Below are 20,730 nucleotides of genomic sequence, written 5' to 3' on the forward strand. Positions count from 1 at the left end.
CTATTTTGGGTGCCATGCTCTCATGCGATTTTGGGCTGAGATCTCACCCTGAGAATAGCATTTATTTTTGGGTCTGCAATTTCACATGGTTCCCCAAAACACATATTTTGGGGTCCATGACTTTGGGCTCTGGGCACCCTAAAAGTGCTTTTTTCTGAGTCCGTAATTTTGTGCAGGTCATGTGACTCGTGCAGGAGTGCATACCCAGAGGATGGTGTCCCAGTTTGGGGCAATGTCGTGTCGGAGGGTATGACAGTAGAGCTATGTCATCAGCACACACATAACAATTATTTGCTAGCACAGGAACAGAATTCTGCTGTCCTGAATCAGAATGGCTACTAAAATAAAATCATAAGAAAACCATATAGGCATAAGTGAAAACAGTGCAAAATTTGCATTCTTGGATCTTCAATAACAAATTATGATAGACTTCTAGTATATCTGCAGTTGAAATCAAGGCATTTTTTAAAAACTTGACCAACTTTCCCTTGCTTCCTTAACATTTATTAATGGATTGTTGTGCTAAGGCAATTAACTCCAAAGCTGGCAAATTTAGCACAGAGAGATTAATTTTCTTTAACTAACATGCTACCTAAAATATGCTTTTTTTCAAGAAAAGGTTACTAGTAATTTGTTCTCGAATTAATCACACTATAAGTAAAGTAGAGTGATGATGTTTCAGAACAATTGTCAGTCCACCAACGTTAAGCGTTTTTGCTTTTTTTGTATTTGAGTAGACATTTACTAAATTACTGAAAGGTAAAATCATGCTGGCTACCACCTGGTCACTGGTAATTCATAAATATGAAATTAGAGCATGAGCCAGATTTCAAAAATGGTCCAATCAGGGCTTTCAGCTGTGTGAACAAACCTCAGGTTCACACACGCTATCATCCTGTTATGTACTGTGATTCTTTTTATCTCCTTCTTTGTTCTATGTTCTGCCAAACCATTGTTTGTCAGACCGGGCAAAGTATGTGCAAACCCCTGGAAACAGAAACCATGGTTTGATCATGTTTTCCATTCCTAGTTCCCAGACAAGTAATGGCTTATGCAAAGCTGCCCGGTGTGCACATAGCACCTAACAGGAAGGGAATGAAGGAATCACAGTGTGTGAGGGGAGGAGGTAGTGGAAAGGAATACATAAGCGTGATTCATATTCACAAAGTGGCAGCCCATAGTGTAATATCTGAACTGAGCCATTGCAATCTATCTTGCTCCTTGCTATAAGAAATGGAAATTTGCTTGCTCAAGCAAGCATAAATCAAATGGGGTGGAGTCAGACTTTGCTCCCGCCAGTGGAGAGGGGGAAGGTAAACCACCCCTTTACTAGACCAATGAAATTGCTTTGACAATTGTGGGCTACAAATGACGTGTGAAGCCCCCGGTAGCCTGATCCAGTGGGAATATTGACAGAGGCTCTCTGTGATATATGCATGACAAGATATCTCACAGGTACAGTGGAGAGGCAGAGAATGGGAAACTGCTCTCTTTAACTGTGAAAGACATAGGTCCTCTAAGAGGAAAAAAGAAGAAGGTAAGGTAAGTTTTGAGAAACTGCTCAAAATGACTGTTAACTAGCACAATACATAAGTCATTGAATTGCCATGCTGCTGTTGTTTGGTGCAAAGGGAAAGTCTGGTAAGTTCTCTGTGGTGTTAAGGAAAAACAGCACCTGAACACCTGTTTCAACAGCTAAATTTAAGAAAAGGCTGGGCTTTGGCCCTTTACATTGTTTTGGATACATATTCCTGTTTTGAAGGGCAATGGCTACATGATCTGGTAAAAGAAACTGGTTAAATTAACTCTACAGCCTGTACTGATGCAGCCAAAAGTTTATTGGAATGTTTTTCCCCTTTGGCTCTGTCCGTAGGGTTCATTACTTACAGCTCCTGCAGAATCAATCTGAACTGGCCAAAATCAGTGATGGGTTTTATAGCACAATAAATGCCTTGCCATACAAGCACAGGTTATACATGGAAGAGCCTGGCAACTGTCTTTTCAGAAATCCCTGTCTCATGATAGTGTGCACAGTTTCTGCCAATTTAACAGAATCATCAACATTCATATTTTTAGAGGTGTCATCCAGGCAGCTACACAGTCTGTGTTTTCCTGGAGATGAGTACTGGTGCAGAAAACCAGTATTATTGATAAAATCTTGGCATATCTGAACAAAAAAAGGAGATATTAAATGTATCTTCTCCTTTCTCCATGACAGCTTCTCATGCAACAAAAACACATTGTTTCGTACATAGTCCTTGTTAAAGAAACCTTTTAGCACTTCTTGAGCAATGAATTAATTAGTTTTCCAGCACTAATGAAATGAGAGAAATAGCTTTCCAGCTGATAATGTAATGAATGGAAAAGCTGAATAACTCTCACGGATGGTACACACAAGGCATCAGTTGCTCTGTGCTTCTAAAATTCCTAACTTAAGTGACTTACATTGCTGCTGAGTCTGTTTTGCTTTGTCCTTGTCCATGTAATGGACACCACATGTTCTATTCTGGTTTGCAAAACAACATATTTGTAAGTTTAACTTGATAAAGTGTAAAAAGAAAAGAAAAACACCCTGAAGAAAAGACAGATGGCAGCCTTTCTTCCCCAAAACACAATTTCATAATCTGCATGCAACTGCTAATAGGTAAACACTAAAAACATTTCTTTTTTTGACAGAGAATTGCTGATAAATTGTCAACATAAACTTCGTCTCTGGTTACTCCTATGATCTAAAGCTCTTCTGTGAGCTTTGTCCCATCAAAGTCGGCTTCTTACAGCTGTATCAAAATTTATGAATGCATATGACTATAAAGTGACTGAAGGCAACCCATAATGCATGTTTGTTTACTGTGTATCAGCTCTTTTGTTCAGTACAGGCTGGGGGGGGGGGAGTTGTCCAGCGCTCTCTCTCTCTCTCTCTCCCTCCCCCCCTTAACCTTTACAATTGATGATGAAAAACTACACTGGCAACACTATTTTCATAGGAACTTAAAGCAAAGGCATGGGTAAGACTACACTGTGCTAATCTAGAAGATATCTATAGACATTATAGGAGCAGCCTAACTCATAGGGTGTAATCTGGCATATCAAATGGAGGTTAATTATGAAAATAAACTAAAAGGCATAACCTTCATTTATAGAATCACATTTTTTTGCCTCTGCCATATTAAGATATCATTTTGCTTATGTAAGAATTCTTTTGTTTTTTTAAAAAAATCCAAATTATCTGCACATAGACTGAAATTTATTTATCCTGAAAACTCAGTGAACGAATCTCAACTTTAAATGTTGAATTACAACCAGGTACATCTTATTTTGATTCCAACATTACTGTCGGAAATCCTGGTGTTAAGATTTTCTATTTTATTTCTCAGAGTAGTGCGTATTTGGCAGAAAATATTGAAAGTTGTGTTGTCACACCTTCTAGTCCTATGGATCTTAAATTTCTGATCATTCGGATTAATTAGTTGCATTCAGGCAGAAGGGATACATTTTTATTTCATATCTCACCTTTCTCCTTTCTAACTGAATTATATAAGCACTTTACAAATATTAAACTGTGATGGTACCATATAGTTAGTCAACGCCACATTTTGAGGGGAAAATTAAAATAAAATAAAACTGCAACTCGATAAACAATTAAACTGAAAGAAAACTGGATAAGGGGAAATGAAAGGATGGATTTCTGAAGAAGAAGAAGAAGAAGAAGAAGAAGAAGAAGAAGAAGAAGAGGAGGAGGAGGAGGAGTTGGGATTTGATATCCCGCTTTATCACTACCCTAAGGCGTCTCAAAGCGGCTAACATTCTCCTTTCCCTTCCTCCCCCACAACAAACACTCTGTGAGGTGAGTGGGGCTGAGAGACTTCAGAGAAGTATGACTGGCCCAAAGTCACCCAGCAGCTGCATGTGGAGGAGCAGGGAAGCGAACTCGGTTCACCAGATTACGAGACTACCGCTCTTAACCACTACACCACACTGGCTCTCAATGCACACTTAATCTACAAAGTTAGCTGTCTGCAAATGCAGGCCTGGTGTTGTCACATGGCTTTTCAGGCAGCTGCTGAGCCCTGACACTCCAACACGACTTACTGCTAATGTCTGCACTGGTCCATCCTTTAAAATAATTTCCCTGAGCTTGATGCCCACCATTAAAACTACTCCAAATTTTTCTCTTGTGTAGTGGCCTTCTGGAGTACTGTGGGAAAACTCAATATGCTGGCTGCTTAATGCTTATTAGAGAAGTGGTATTGCTGCCCAGTAAACCCACTGGGTTCACGTGCATAAAAGGGGGCTCGCTAGGTGGCATTCCTCTGAGTGACCCCTCCATCCTGGAACCAGCCATGACAAGATGCTTTTTAAAAGATTAGACCAATTAGATAAGCATAGCAGCCCACGGATAGTTGACAAAGGTAAAAAAGGAAATCTCATTATTACTAGGATAGCTCTCACTATCAGTTACCGAGGTCAAACACAGGGAAGGGCCGACATGATTCATTTTTGAGTCATGATTCCACATAAGAGAGCTGTGTGGCCAGTGTCTGAGCAGAGGGCTCAGATACCTAGATAGTTCAGAGGAGTGTATGGGTCAAAACATCTGTGGTTATAGGATTACCTATATCTCTAGATGACTCACTAGATATGGGCTGATATACTATTTAGTGATGTCAAAGTCACAAATATTGTTGGTCTTTTTTGTTCTTGTTAGTAGCTTACATGGTTGATATGAACATTAGAAGATGCCATCATCATCATTATTATTATTCAAATTTATTAGTCCATGCCCTCAGTACTGCCTACATTGATTAGCTGTGGCTCTGCAGGGTTTCAGACAAGGGCTCTCCTAATCCTACCTGAAGACACTGGGGCCCGATCCCAGGACATTTACATGCAAAGCTGATGCTCTGCTACTGAGCTACAGCTCTTTCCCATTGTTAACATTCTTAGAATCATAGGATTGTAGAGATGCGAGGGACCACAAGGGTCATCTAGTCCAACCCCCTGCAATACAGGAATCCTTTGCCCAACATGGGGCTTGAACCCACGACTCTGAGATTAAGAGTCTCATGCTCTACTGACTGAGCTAGTTAGGTGAGAAAGAAAGAAAGAAAGAAAGAAAGAAAGAAAGAAAGAAAGAAAGAAAGAAAGAAAGACATCATATGGTCTTAAAATGAGCTGCTGTTTGTTGTATAGTCTTGAGTATGTTCTGCATGAAGGCAGAACATACTTAAGGTGTTTTTCAAGAGGGTGGTATAAGAATACTTTAGTCAAACAAACAAAAAATTCATCTTGCCCCACTCTTCAGCTGACATCACCTCCCCATGAAAATGCCACCCCCTGCCCTTTATTCTGCTCCAGTAATACAAGACTTATGTCCTTACCGCAACTTTTAAGAGCGCTTTATTAAATCACTGAGTCACTTATAATCATCCCCACGAACAACCATGATACAACACCTAGTTTTAGGGTGTCAGGAAATCAGCACTGCACAAAATTAAATTTGGTGCATAAGGACTTGTTTGTGGAAACCATTTCTGTAGCTTTCAACATTTTTCAATTTTGCGAGCTAACGTATTTCAAAATTATTTCTGTACATGGGAGTTGATTTATAGGAAAGAAATTAATCAAATTTTCAGTCTCCATTACTGAAATTTTGGCTGTCTGCCTGTGATTGAACATTTGCATTTCTAGTTTTCACTGAGCTTATCAAATCAACAGTCCCCCCCTCAACTCTCTTTTAAAGATAATGTGCTATGATTAGTACTAACTGTTAAAAAGACAAAAGACAAGTTTAATTATTAAGATTTCTGTGCTTTTTCCACAGGTGCTTTGGACATTTGTCTGACAGATTCCTTTAAAAAAGAATTCTTCAAATTTTTACCGAGAGAAAACCAATACCAATCTGTTTGCAAAAGCAGTCTGTGACATTGACTCATACCATATATATATATATATATATGCAGGTTTTGGTGTCTTCGGGTGTCTTCCCGTGTAAGAGTTGGGGTGTCTAGGCGACGTTTCGACGAGGTCTCACTCGTCATCTTCAGGCTGGTGCTTTCGGCTTCTTGTTACTGGAACATAGCAGGATCTCAGTGTTTGAGTTCCTATAAATACTGTTGAGGGGGTGTGGTATATAGCCTCCAACGTTCTGGGCAGAGGGGAAGTTCCCAGGTTAGTGTGTCTTTTCTTCTTTTGTTCCTTAATTACTTGAGGGATATCTTGAGTGATTTCTTGAGTGATATTCTGAGTACCACTTAGGTGGGTCATTAAGTGTGGATTAGTTGCTAAAGCTTTCGTGTCTTGACCTCTTGAGCTTGTGAAGAGTTTTTCTGAGAAGATGGCTGTACTGCACTTAGTTGTGCTCTGGCTTGGCTTCGTGTATAGGGGCGAGCTGTGGTTTTGTGCCCTGTGCCAGCCAGATCTGTGTAGGGAATGCAGAGGGGTGCAGCATCCGGAGGTGCCACTATGGTTTGGCTACTGGATGGAGTCTGTAATTTATCTGTGGAGAGGGTCTGGGTTTGGGTCTGGTGTGGTTGATTGGTGATGGCGTTCTGTGTGCCTCTGGTTCTGGTGTCGGTTTTTGTGGGGAGGGCTAATTTCCAGATGTCTGGCAGGCGGGACGTGTCGTCACGCTTGTTCATGTTGTGGGGGTGTTTCTCTATCTCGATGGCTTCCATGATTATTCTCTTGTGGTGATGTTCCATGTTAAAGAGCAATTTGGAATCTGCAAAATTAATTTCGTGTCCTGTTTCTTTCATGTGTTGGAAAAGAGAGGAGGTTTTTTCTTCTTTTTTGACGGCATTCTTGTGTTCTGCGATACGTGCATTTATTCGTCTGTTTGTTTGTCCAATGTACGTGGCTGGGCAGACTTTGCAGGGTATTTCATAGACCCCTTGGTTTTCCAACTGGATTTTATCTTTGGGGTTTCTGAGGATATTGGCTATTTTTTGGTTGGTGCAAAAGGCTGTTTTGATATTGTGTTTATGGAGGATTTTGCTAATTTTATCTGTAGTGCCCTTGATATAAGGAAGGAGGGCCATGCCATTGTTTTCTTCTGTGTCTTGGTTTTTGGGGGGTGTTTCTTTTTGGATTAGCTTCGTAACCATGTTTTGCTGGTATCCATTGGCGATTAACACATTTGAGAGATTCTGTAACTCAGTTGTCAAGTGGTCTTTGTCAGCCAGGCGTTTGGTTCTAGAGATGAGAGTCTTGGCTACGGAGTTTATTTGTGCAGGGTGGTGGTGTGATTGTGCATGTAAGTAGCGGTTGGTGTGTGTTTTTTTCCGGTAGATAGTGTGTCCTAAGGAGCCATCAGGTTTTTTGTAGATTAGGACGTCAAGGAAGGGAAGTTGGTTGTTGGCTTCTATTTCCATAGTGAATTGTATTTTGGGGTGTAGGCTGTTGAGATGTGTGAGGAAGCTATCTAGTTTTTCTTTCCCGTGTGGCCAAATTACAAAGGTGTCGTCAACATATCTGAGCCAAAGTTTGGGTTTGTGTTCTGACTTGTCTAAAGCATTGGTTTCAAAGTGTTCCATGTACAAATTTGCGATGACCGGTGAGAGGGGTGATCCCATAGGTGCTCCTTCTATCTGTTTGTATCTGTTGGAAAACCAAGGGGTCTATGAAATACCCTGCAAAGTCTGCCCAGCCACGTACATTGGACAAACAAACAGACGAATAAATGCACGTATCGCAGAACACAAGAATGCCGTCAAAAAAGAAGAAAAAACCTCCTCTCTTTTCCAACACATGAAAGAAACAGGACACGAAATTAATTTTGCAGATTCCAAATTGCTCTTTAACATGGAACATCACCACAAGAGAATAATCATGGAAGCCATCGAGATAGAGAAACACCCCCACAACATGAACAAGCGTGACGACACGTCCCGCCTGCCAGACATCTGGAAATTAGCCCTCCCCACAAAAACCGACACCAGAACCAGAGGCACACAGAACGCCATCACCAATCAACCACACCAGACCCAAACCCAGACCCTCTCCACAGATAAATTACAGACTCCATCCAGTAGCCAAACCATAGTGGCACCTCCGGATGCTGCACCCCTCTGCATTCCCTACACAGATCTGGCTGGCACAGGGCACAAAACCACAGCTCGCCCCTATACACGAAGCCAAGCCAGAGCACAACTAAGTGCAGTACAGCCATCTTCTCAGAAAAACTCTTCACAAGCTCAAGAGGTCAAGACACGAAAGCTTTAGCAACTAATCCACACTTAATGACCCACCTAAGTGGTACTCAGAATATCACTCAAGAAATCACTCAAGATATCCCTCAAGTAATTAAGGAACAAAAGAAGAAAAGACACACTAACCTGGGAACTTCCCCTCTGCCCAGAACGTTGGAGGCTATATACCACACCCCCTCAACAGTATTTATAGGAACTCAAACACTGAGATCCTGCTATGTTCCAGTAACAAGAAGCCGAAAGCACCAGCCTGAAGATGACGAGTGAGACCTCGTCGAAACGTCGCCTAGACACCCCAACTCTTACACGGGAAGACACCCGAAGACACCAAAACCTGCATTCCTGTACCCGTGAAAATCTACGAAAGCAAATATATATATATATATATATATATATATATATATATATATATATATATATATATTCTTTTAAGACTTTAGTGAAGTGTATATTTAGATCTTCTGTGCTACAGATAAATTGTTGAAATAAAATGTCCCTGGTGTCCTCTCACATAGGCTGTCTTCATGGTGGCTAAACATCCCAAGGCATTTCCTTATCCCACCAGAGGCTCAGCTGAAGGCCAGAATGATCTCTGCATCGCAGCAAATATTTTCTCTTTCAAGAACACACATTCACAGATGCCCGAGGTTATGTGTAACTTGCTGCTGAGAACATGATAGCCAATGTACTTGTTTACTCAGTTACTATGATGGGTCAGCACTAAAGTAATTTCTTCTGTCAATTTAGAGAGAGTTTTCGGCATGGACTGAAATCCTGGATTCAATATTTAGTGCATGCTGATGGTTCAGCATTCTTTCAAGTCTTGAAAGTGCATTCAAAATACGTGCCCCGCAAGCTTCCCAGGTTTCTCCTGAGGCTCATATGTCTCCAGGAGTCCACACCTGGGCTCTAACAGGAGAAAGTCTTCCTCCCTGCTGTGCTCACTGTTCAGGTCTGTCTCATGGCTAGAAACTCAGGGAAGCATACCAGCCAATCATGGGCTCCTCCCCACCCAATTGGAAGTTGTTCTTTTGGAAGTCTCCACGCCATTCACCCTACATAGCTGGACAAACCTCCTTTTTGTTCTGGGGCTTCCTCCTATGAAAAAATTACCTCCCTCAAGTTCAATGAACAACTACAGGACTAGAGGAATGTCATATCTTATCCTTAATTTGTGTGTAAAGGCTAAACAGTAGTGACTAAAACAGTACAGCAAGCATTTACACCACGGAGAAAAAGGCGATGGCCTTCCATCCCATGGACTCCAACTCCCATCATTTCCATCCAGCATGGCCAATGATCAGGGATGATGGGAACTGTAGTCCAGTGTGAACTGGAGGACCAAAGGTTCCCCATCCATGCTTTCAATGGATGGCAATTTGCCTAAGAAGAAAGGGGACTGCTGTAAGTTTAGCATGACATGTGAATATGAAACAGGTGACAATATGGAAATTGCATATTCAATTTGGAATTCTTTTTTTAAAAAAATATACAAAAGGTTTGTTGTCAGATAGCTTCTTAAACCTTCAAAAGCAATGTTTACATTCAAATCAGGTGTTCTGGAGTGGAAACTCAGTTCCACCTGCCAGTATCTAACTGAAGAGATGCTTCATCATTTCAGAGGACATGGTCTAAAAGTAAGAAAGAAAGGTCTTCATTTGCACAGTGTACACCTTTCCTCGTTTTCTCAACCATTTCCTGCTTATAGACATGTCTTTAGCATGCCAGCTGATGCGTGTGCTCACATACCATATGCAAGCCTGTTTGGTACAAAAACACCTCTGCTCATGCTCTGTGAGAGTCAGGGAAGAATAGAAGTTACGACTGTTGGACTAGGATCTGGAAAGCCAGGGTTCAATCCCTTTGAAGTCACGAAGCTCACTGGGTGATCTTGGGCTAGTCTCTCTCTTCTCAGCCTAGCCTACCTCAAAGGGTTCTTGTGAGGATAAAAACTGGGAGAAGGAGAACCATGGACATCACCTTGAGCTTTTTGGAAGAAATGTGGGATATAAATGTGACAGTGAACCAAAAAGAAATGCTATTCACTTTAGAAAGAACAGTACCAGAATGTGTTCTATATGCTGCTATCCCTGGGTAAGATAAGATTAAGGTTCTCATTTTTAAAAGGTATAAGAAAAATAGAGTAGGGATTCTTGTACTTAAATATTCCTCAAGCTTCTGCCCAGAGCCTCGGTTTTACCTGAGCACTTGTCTGAAGTGAAAGTAGTCAGTTTTGCTATTATTTTCAAATCCTGGACCTTTCCAAGGTTGCACTTTGTCACTGTTGCTGGATTCTGTGGTCCCCCCACTAGCCGAAAGATCAATAACCATTTAATACTGCCATTTTACCCCATGACCCAATGTTTTGGGTGTCTTGCTGTCCTGACGGACTGCAAGAAAACAAAACAACAACGAACAACACAAAGCAAAGCAAAGCAAAGCAAAGCAAAAGGATGTGTGAACTTCACACTTGGATTTAAATATGTATTGGATGACCCCAGCAGGAAGATTGGACAAGGCTCCTCTCTCTTGCAGGACAATAGAAAATAGGACAGCAGCACAGACTGTAAACAAATGTTAAGAGTTCAAACTGAAAATTGTGGTCCTACTAAAGAGCTACTTTATTCTTAACCCCAAGAGAAACAAGGAAAGGCAACCCTCGGGTATTATTTACAGACAGTGATAAATGCTGGGTGGGGTGGGTGGTGATAACTAAAGCCAGTTTCCTGGTGCCCTTAAGTCACATCTACTCATATAAGTCTTTTTAAGGCTCATATGTAAATTCAGGAAAATTTGAATAATTCTAATGGCAGGCTGGAGACAGAGGACACCTTAGAATAATGACTATGATATGTAAGGTCCTGTTCATGTAAGATCCAATGAACAGGCTGTGATTTTAAAAAAAATGACAATAAACCTTTAAATCATACAGGTAAACCCTATGCATGCTTCCACAGAAACAAGTCATTTGCATTCAGTGGGTCATTTCCAGGCATTCTTAAATATTTACTTCTTCGTGGGCTACTAAGGCTGCAGTTCTACACACAGTTATTTGAGAATGCCCCATTGAACTTAATGGGAATTACTTCTGAATAGGTATGTCTAGGACTGTGTTGTAAGTCAAGGTCTTTCCAGGTAGTCAGTGAGGCTGAAGAATGCTACAGTGTTTTGTTTTTGTTTTTAATCCCGTATGATACGTGATGGAAGGACTTTGCACACACCTCCTATGGTTATTTTTGACTTCTTGAAACTAGTGGGTCAGATCACCATTTACTCAGTCACTGGATTTAAGACAGCCATAACCTCCAGGGATATTTAATTAGTTTCAGACTACTGCATCCTCCAAAAAAGGGGGGGGGGAGGGGAGAGAGAACAGCCATTTAGAAATATAAATAGCAATGGGAAATAAATAAAATATCCATGTACTTTTACCTACGGAAATGTTCTTAACTTTAAAAGTCTTGTTCAATCTTTGGCAAACTTTCCAGGTTCAGACTTTGGCAGATATCCAGATATAAGAAGTATGCTTAAGTATGTTAGCTCTTCAGCCACAACATTTCTCTCTCAGAGTAAAGGAAACTTCTAACTACTCCTAAGGAGGCAAGACCAATGTTTACCTTATATCCTGAAGATTTTATGTGCACACCTCGCTTGGTCAGGGTAGATTTCATCCGGATGAAAAAAGAACGCTCTAGATTGTTGTCCGTTGTAAGTAGGCTGGGGCTTGTGGCTTCCACTAGAGTAGAAACAACAACAACAAAATAAAACAATTCATAGATAATTTCATTTTCACAATATCCTTTTGAATTACTTCATGTGAAGTGGGAGATCCTGACGATAGATCTCCCACTATATATATTTTTAATGGCAGCTGTGGATCCGTCCCCCGTCCCGAATTAGATCAGGACCACCATTCTAGTGAGAGGGTAATCTTTTCTTCCTGTAATGTTTTCCCACTGACAATGCTTTGTGCCACTGGGCAAAAAAAGGCCTGCTGTTGTCACTGGAGAAGATGGAGGAGGAAAGGAAGTTGGATGTCTCATATGGATAACTACTCGATATGGCTCATTCCTTTCATTGTATCTACTCTATAGTATGGCTGGAAGGGTGAACATAATATATGTTCACCAGCACCACCTCCTGCATCAGATGATGGATCACATGGAAGCTGCTGATTTCCTCACTGTTGAGAAAATGCAAATCTGCTCCTACTTTTAATGTTTATCCCTGGGATCAGCATGAACAGTGTTGTGGTGATGGTGGTAGGAGAAAGAACAACAGACTATCTTGGGCTGATTGCTTAGGAACTCTTTCTTTGACTATAACTAGTAGGGAAAGATAGGGAGCCAGGTGGGTGTTGTGTGTGTTGTTTTTTTTAAGGAAGAGTAAAAAGAGAGGATAGCCTCAAGCTGGTGGCGGATAGAAGCAATTTATTGTCTGCCTAGTAAGTTATACTGGTCCTATGTGGCCTTCTCCAGTGCTCTCAAGTAAGACTACTAGAAAAAATGCACTGGACAATCTTCAGATAATAAACTGCAACTCTCACTCTAGCACAAACTTGAGGTCTGCTTCTCTCTTTGCTCTTTCATTAGCTGGAAATGGTTTGGAAGTTGGGGAAAAATAATGGCAACACTCATTTGTCCCCCTGAAAATAAGAACATAGCCTGCTCACCAGAAAGCTTATATCATTTTAATATCAAATGTAAATATACACTTTTGTTGTCTAAAATAATTAAATGTGGGGCAAGCCTTCATAAAAAAATAGCCATATTGGCAATATTTCTGTATATGGAGTTTAAATTAACCAAAAAAATGTTTTACTAGTGTCTTGAAACAGTATTGCTAGTTATGAGGCAAGACTTTTCTTGTTATATTTCCTTGCATATACCTTGTACTGATGTGATCACATTTACATTGTGTTTATGGCATTTTAGCTCTGTTGTAATGAATACAATAACAAGAATGCCCCTTTCTTTAGTGTCTCTCTTAAGAGTGGGCTTTTTTTTGTTTTAGAGAGCATGAATTCCATGTCATTTTAAATGTACAGCTCTTTATCACTCGAGGGAAAAGCAGAGCCATGTTATATTTAGTACTTTCATTTCTTCTGATTAAATATGAATTACTATGAAATTTTTCTCATCATCTAACACGCCATAATACGCCAACAGCTTTTTAATACACTATATAAGCACAAACTTCTGCTCTAAGAGTTTAATTTGCCCCTCTAATCCAATCACATCAACCTTATTTCTCTTATCAGAGATTCCCATTTTGAATTAAATGAGCTCATTAGTTTTAATCAAAAGCAGAGAGATCAAAACTTAAACGTAAATGCTTTAGATCAGAACTGTCAGTCAGCCGTGCAGTTCTATTTTACTAAAACACAAGATCAGAGACCCTTAGAACCAATTTTTTCTCGTAAGGGATGCCGAGAGCTCGAAGATGCTATATCCTTTTTTTTTTCTTTTCTCCTTCCCAAGGACAGATTATACATTTAAGGTTAGACTTAATTTAGCGCATTTTTTCTTCCATCCTGGTGGAAATGGAAAAGTATGCCAATCTGCTGTTTGTCTCTTTCACATTTATTGGTGTTAGTCCTTGGAGACCTGAACAAACGTGAAGCCATCAGAAACCATGCCACAAACCTGGCCTCAACATTTCAGTTCCATTCAGCAATATCATGTTTGCAACATCTAAGAAATGAAACTTTCAAAGCAAGGAAATGTATGATCAGGATCAAGGTTACTGGAACCCTGAAACCACAAAAAGGGTCATAAGCAGATCTGGCAGCAAGAGGCTCACCATTAATTATTACTGATATTATACAACACTCTACAGTACAGTGCTTAAAGTGTACATTAAGAAACCACAGCATGTGTTCTTCCTGCTGAGTGAATAAATGTTAGAATCAGCTTAAAACATGCAGTTGCTATAGTCCAGTACATTATGACCTAACATAGGCAGCAAGTAAAATATGCAGAAATGTTGTTCATGGTAATCTTCTAAATATGGAGGAGAGTTACACAGCCCTGATTCTTTTTTTTCAACTATTGTACAGTATACTCACAACTTAAAGTGCATTTAACCTGTGCATATTCAATTTTTTATTTTTTAAAAGGAGGTGGGTGCCCAGGAAAAAAACAAACTTTGGCAGTCTCACCCACCATTGCACCCAGTGTGTGTTGGTTATACATGATTTGGGCTTTAGGCGCTTTCTCTGGTATGTAACCCTTGCGTAAGCTGAGGGTTTACTGTACTTAAAACAAGTCTGCATTCATTATTGTACTAATCAAGAAGGACAGTAGCATGCTGTGGAGAGAGAGAAAAGGTGGGAAACAGAAAGCTGCACTTCTCATAGAATGCATTCTAAGCGCTAATTTTATTCAAGTAATTTAATAATGTCTCACCATTATATAAAAGGGTCTGATAATCTGAATGAAGCCGGGATGAAATATATGCTTATGGAATTTTGAGGGATTCAGTATTTACCACCCATCACTGCAATAAATCACTCCGTAGACTATTGCACACATGAGAAGCAACACTGATCTCATAAATCAGACCATGGAAATCATACCCATCCCATAGCAATAACCATGACAATAAATACAGACAAGGCTGAGAAGCACAGCAGCCCTGAAATGATCCTGGTAGCCAGAAGAACAGCACAGGAACAGAACTGCACCACTGAAAAGTAGTCGGGGGCTGGCTGATCAAGAGTAAACAAATACCTCGGCTCAAGCCTATACAGTGGTACCTCTGGTTACAAACGTAATTCGTTCCGGAGGTCCGTTCTTAAGCTGAAACCGTTCTTATCCTGAGGCGCACTTTTGCTAATGGGGCCTCCTGGATTCTGTTCGCATCCTGGGGCAAAGTTCCCAACCAGGTGCAGCTACTTCCAGGTTAGTGGAGTTCATAATCCAAAGCGTTTGTAACCAGAAGCGTTTGTAACCAGAGGCACCACTATAGAAGAATCTATATGTTAGATTTTATCTGCAATTCGGCTAGCTGTCAAGATATGGTCGCCAAATCAGGCCAAATTACGTATCATGGCATGGGGTTCAAATTACCTACACCAGGGCTGGATTTAGCTTTGATGAGGCCCTCAGCTACTGAAGGTAATGGGGCCCTTTATATGTCCAGCCGTCCTTTGTCAACAACAAATTGTCCCTGTTTTTGTGTGTTGAATATATGCTATATGTTAATTTACGGACCTAAAAGGTATCTAAAGCCATTTGCAGAAAACAAATATGTATTTTATCCAAGTAATTGTTGAACTGAAATACAATTAAGAAGTGTATTTCTGGGGGGGGGGGGCAAGACAGTGGGGCCCTGGCCTAAACTATAGTTTGTTTGGCTTATACGTAAATCCGGCACCGATCTACGAATACGCACAAATACATACAATTGAATTGAATGAGACTTTCTCAAAGATAAATAGATATCTGCAACACCCGGTTACAATCTTATACAATCCTACACATACCGGGGAGTTAGTGGAATTGAGCTCAGTGGAACTGACTTCTGCATAGACAAACAGAAGCACAGAATCGCAGAGTTGGAAAGGACCCCAAGGGTCATCTAGTCCAAACCCTTGCAATGCAGAAATCTCTAATAAAGCATCCATTATTGATGGCACATATAGAATCGCACTATGATTATTACATTTATTACAAGGAGGGAGTGCATGTGGCGGGGGGGGGGGAGAGAGCTGCTGTTTTCTCATGGGATTAGGAAAAAGAACAGCACCTGAGCTCAACCTTTCGCAATATCGCAAAGGTTGGTGTCAGTCTCTCTACATTTTCCCTTGCCATATTCTCATTTCCTTAGAGAAGCAGTGGTTGGAAGACAATAGGAGGTGTGGCTGGCTTGGCACTGAAGTTCATAGCTCTAATTATCTTTGAGCATTCAATGGCAGAGTGGGTCAGAGAGCTTACCATCAGGCTAGAGCAGCACTTAATTTATAAACTTCAATTCTCAGGTGCATGTGAAAAAGTTGTTCTGTTGCACGCAGGCCGACGTTTAAATCCTCAAGGATAGCATGATATGGGAAGAGTGGGCAACGAATGAGCGGATAAAATTCTCCGTTGAAAAGTGCAAAGCAAATGCTCATCAGCAAAACAACCCTGTATGATCCTTTTAGGTTTCTGAACTGGCACTCAGGCGATCTTGCAATCCTAGTAGACACTTCCCTGAAAAGCTAAGGAAAAAATCTGTATATACACTAATATGGAACTCAAATGTATTATACACATTATACAGCATTATACACCTTTAGGCACCAGGCAAAAGCGTTCCTTTTTAACTAGGCCTTTGGTTGATTTGATTGACATCCTATGCCCTTTTAAAATGTGTTATTTTGTGTGTGGGGTGTGTGTTTTTGGGTTGTTGTTTTTATTTTGATTATATATTTTGATTTTGTTCTGTGAACCGCCCTGAGACCTTCGGGTATAGGGCGGTATATAAATTCAATAAATAATAATACTAGAACATACAGTTCTAGTAACCCTTCAAACGTGATTTTTTTAAAAGAGAAGAACAGACAAGTGTATGCAGAAGGCAAACAGAAATTATCAGGGTTATGGGATGCTGTCTGTTAGCACAGAAATGATAGCAAAGGTGTGCATGAAAGACTGATACTTAAAACAAGAGTAGTTTGGAAATGTGAAAAGGTTTGCATATTATTTCGAATAATGGTAAAACTAGAAAACATCCAGTGAAATTAACGCTTCATAAATCTAAATGGAAAACAGAAATACATGCATTATCTGAGATGATCAAAGTACTGGTTTTGACATGTGAAGCCTTATGTGGCCAGATCTGAAAGACAACCCTTTCCCATATGAACCCACCCAGATCCCAGAAATGGGATTGCCTATGAACCAGACAAACCACAAGCTGTAACTATGGGTATCCCATCCAAATAAAAGATTAGCACAACAAAGAAACCAGAGATCACCCTACAGCATAACACCCTAAAGCCAGGATAAAGTGGAATATCTTAGCCTGGCATCTAAATGTGGACAGTTCTGGTGTGAGAGTGGGTCAGAGTGCTTAGCATCAGGCCAGAGCAGCACTTAATTTATAAACTTTAATTCTCAGGTGCATGTGAAAGTTCTGGTGTGAGTTGTGTTTCCCTGAGGAGAGCATTCAGCAAACAGGGAACAAGCCCTCAAAACCCATTTCTAGGGACCCTCATGCTTGCATGTCCATGCTAAACCATGGTTTTGGTTTAGTGTGTTGTACAAACCAGGCTAATGTCCATTATGAGTTACATCATTTACCCTCTGTAGGCAAAGATAGCACTGAACTTGTTGTGAATCATGTTCCTGCACAAGGGACCACTTATTTAGGAGCCAAATAAATGTTTTGAAATTAACACAACTTGGTTTATTTTTCTTGAACACGGACAAGGGGATGCAAAATCCTTTGGAATTGCTATTATAAATCGTAACTGCTTTATGTTAAAGAGCGGATATGTGGTTATAAAGAGAATTTGAAAGATATACCCAGATGGTAATATACTTTGTCCTAACAGGATCAAGGGACTCTCATCCTGTTGGGAAGTTTTGTTGCTTTTCTTTAGTATCCTGCGAATCATTAACTAGCACTTTAGACTAGAGCAGAGTTGGGGAAACAGCTGTAATTTAGTACTGCCACTACTGGCCCACTAAAAGTGGCATTAAAATAAAATAAACTGAGGGGTAGATGGGGGAGAAGAGAACAACTTAAGAACATAAGAAGTCTTTTTCTTTTCTTTTTTAAGCCCACAAAAACCCTGCTTCTGCTGCCTACCATTGCCACTCTGCTTGTGATTTACCGAAGATACTAAAAGAGCTTCCATTCCAGATTTTCATATGCCAAGCAGGAGCATGCTTCTTGGTGCGGGGCTCCCCTGAGGAAGTGAAGAGCATTTAAACTGCCTCATGCTGCTCACACAGCTAGTGTTTGGATGACACCACTCTGCGGAAAATATGCATAATGACAAAGTCAAGCTGCTACCAGTGGGTGTTTCTGCACAGGACTCTAAAGCGGTAAAGAGTTCAAGGGGTGGTGGTGGTGGAGGAGGAGGGAGAATGGGAGATAATAAAGCTAGCCTAGCCTTTGAAAGTACATGACACCCAACACAAGATATTATGCAGGAAGCTGTGGCACTACAAAGAGCAAAACAGTATGAATACTACCAGGGCAACAACAACAAGCAAGCGATTGTTTCCCATCTTACTGCAAAGCATCTATAAATGCTGCCACTTGAGGGATCTATTTCTTAAGAAAAATGCACTTTGTGCTCTCGGGATGCTCTAGGATTCAACTTTCTGCACCTCCATGCAGGATCGAGGGTAGCAATGTTTTTATCGCAATCATAAAATGGTTATGGGCCAATTCCTCTTATAAAGCAGTCCATAAGAGTGAGGACCCTCTCCCTCAGTTTTTTTACAACATGATGTCAGACAAAGGGCACCAGGACTTAGTCTTTGTACTACAGTACAAAATAACAATACATAAACACCTTTGTGAAGGCAGCTTGAAACCCCATGTTTTCTATTAAGAAGTCATGTTCAATCTTCACTGTTGATAGAACAGAATAGCTAACACGGAGAACATTGTATATCAGAAAGGTCAATAGTTATTATGAGCTACAAATATATTTTTTTCCATCCTTCAGGCTGTTTAGCGCATATCACAGCATGAGCAGCTGTCTTCTTTAATGCTTTTAAAATTAGAATCCCAAAGAGGAAGGGGAAAAAATTACATTTGCAATGATTGCTCTTTGCTTTTGTAAGTTTACTTTAATACACTATTTTATATACATGAATTGTCTGTGTAGCCTAACCAAGGGCAGTAACTGGCTGTTAGTATCTAAGCTGGATTCCTCTATCTATGTCTGTTGTTAAAAAATACCTTATCATAAATTGTGTTAACATAATGTATTATTTTTGAAAGAGTTCTATTACACATTATTTATGCTAGTAACTTGATAAATGTATGTATATCTTACCTAGAGGTTATGTTACGTGCATAGAGTGGCTGCTGTTGAGGTATAAATATTTACCAAGGATTAATACACTGTGGTATCTGCTTTATGAATTTCTACATATGTACAACAGCAACAACACAGTTGACTGTGGAGCTTTTTACGACAGCCATTGTGATAACCCTATCACAACCACTACCACAATTAAAGATGTGAGACTGAGTCCCTCCCCCCATCTGCCTTCTTCTCAAGCATGAAAAATAGTTCAAACTATTACCACTCAGGCTTAAATTTCCAGTCTTGAAATTCCCAAAGCATCATTCTCAAAATGTCAGTTGCGAACAAAAACAGCTCAGCAATTTTGAAGTGTGATGAGAATGCAGAGGAAATAGTGGAAACTGGCTGGGAGTGTAAACCTATCGCAGAAGAAATGGCACCGTTTGGGTTTCAGATTTCTCCCTAAGTAAAATGAAGAACAAGCAGTATAAGACTCTCAAAACTCCTTACAAACAAGGAGACTGTTCACTATGCAGAATGGCCAGCATGCTGCAACGAAAACATTTTTAAACATCTAGCATCAGGTTCCACTGATGGATTTTGTTGTAATCTTCTTTGAAAGGCAGATTAAGTGGGGGAGCAAATATTTAAACGGGAGCTAGAGACCTACTGCTTTAATTACTTTGCTTATTGGCCCCTTTGGGGCAGGGCCACAGTTCAATGGGAGAGCACCAGCTCTACCTGGCATCTCTCAGATAGAGCTGGCAGTGCCCCATTACTGCAACAAAGAGCTAGACAGACCAACTCACTATAAGGCAGCTTCCTAGGTTTCCTTCCAATCTCTCTTCCAAAGCGGATGAAGAGTGAGAGCTGGACCATAAAGAAGGCTGATCGCCGAAGAATTGATGCTTTTGAATTATGGTGCTGGAGGAGACTCTTGAGAGTCCCATGGACTGCAAGAAGATCCAACCTATCCATTCTTAAGGAAATCAGCCCTGAGTGCTCACTGGAAGGACAGATCGTGAAGCTGAGGCTCCAATACTTTGGCCACCTCATGAGAAGAGAAGACTCCCTGGAAAAGACCCTGATGTTGGGAAAGATGGAGGGCACAAGAAGAAGGGGACGACAGAGGACGAGATGGTTGGACAGCGTTCTCGAAGCTACAAACATGAGTCTGACCAAACTGCGGGAGGCAGTGGAAGACAGGAGTGTCTGGCGTGCTCTGGTCCATGGGGTCACGAAGAGTCAGATACGACTAAACGACTAAACAACAACAACAAAGAGTGAAAGAAACCACCAAAAGAGGTAATGATGAAGGTGGTGCAGAGCATCAACATGAATTTCCTGTTGGTAGCATCACTGCAGCTGATTCAGAGGGCAGTGGGGAGGTCTGGGCTATGTGGAGTTTCTCACGTGCTCCCATCAAAGCGCACACCCACCTCCCCATCCCAATAAGCAGCAGCGCTGCCCCAGTGCTGCTCTTGGCTGGCTTCCTCTTGGCTGATCACACCTCGAGTCTGGGGAGGGATTCTGCAGAAGAAGCCCCACAAC

General features: G+C 40.8%; 1 protein-coding gene across 11 annotated transcripts in view; it reads right to left on the reverse strand.

The window, feature by feature from the left end:
- Window positions 1-20,730, reverse strand: part of NPAS3 (neuronal PAS domain protein 3) — a 625,716-nt gene that overhangs the window by 39,931 nt on the left and 565,055 nt on the right. For all 11 annotated transcript variants that reach the window (XM_083506523.1, XM_083506522.1, XM_083506519.1 and 8 more), the window contains one exon: window positions 11,825-11,943. In XM_083506523.1, coding sequence (XP_083362649.1) covers window positions 11,825-11,943 — 119 coding nt within the window. The remainder of the gene's footprint in view (window positions 1-11,824; window positions 11,944-20,730) is intronic.

This window comes from Podarcis liolepis, assembly GCF_965112155.1.
Source record: "Podarcis liolepis genome assembly, chromosome: 1".
In the NCBI taxonomy this organism is placed as follows: domain Eukaryota; kingdom Metazoa; phylum Chordata; class Lepidosauria; order Squamata; family Lacertidae; genus Podarcis; species Podarcis liolepis.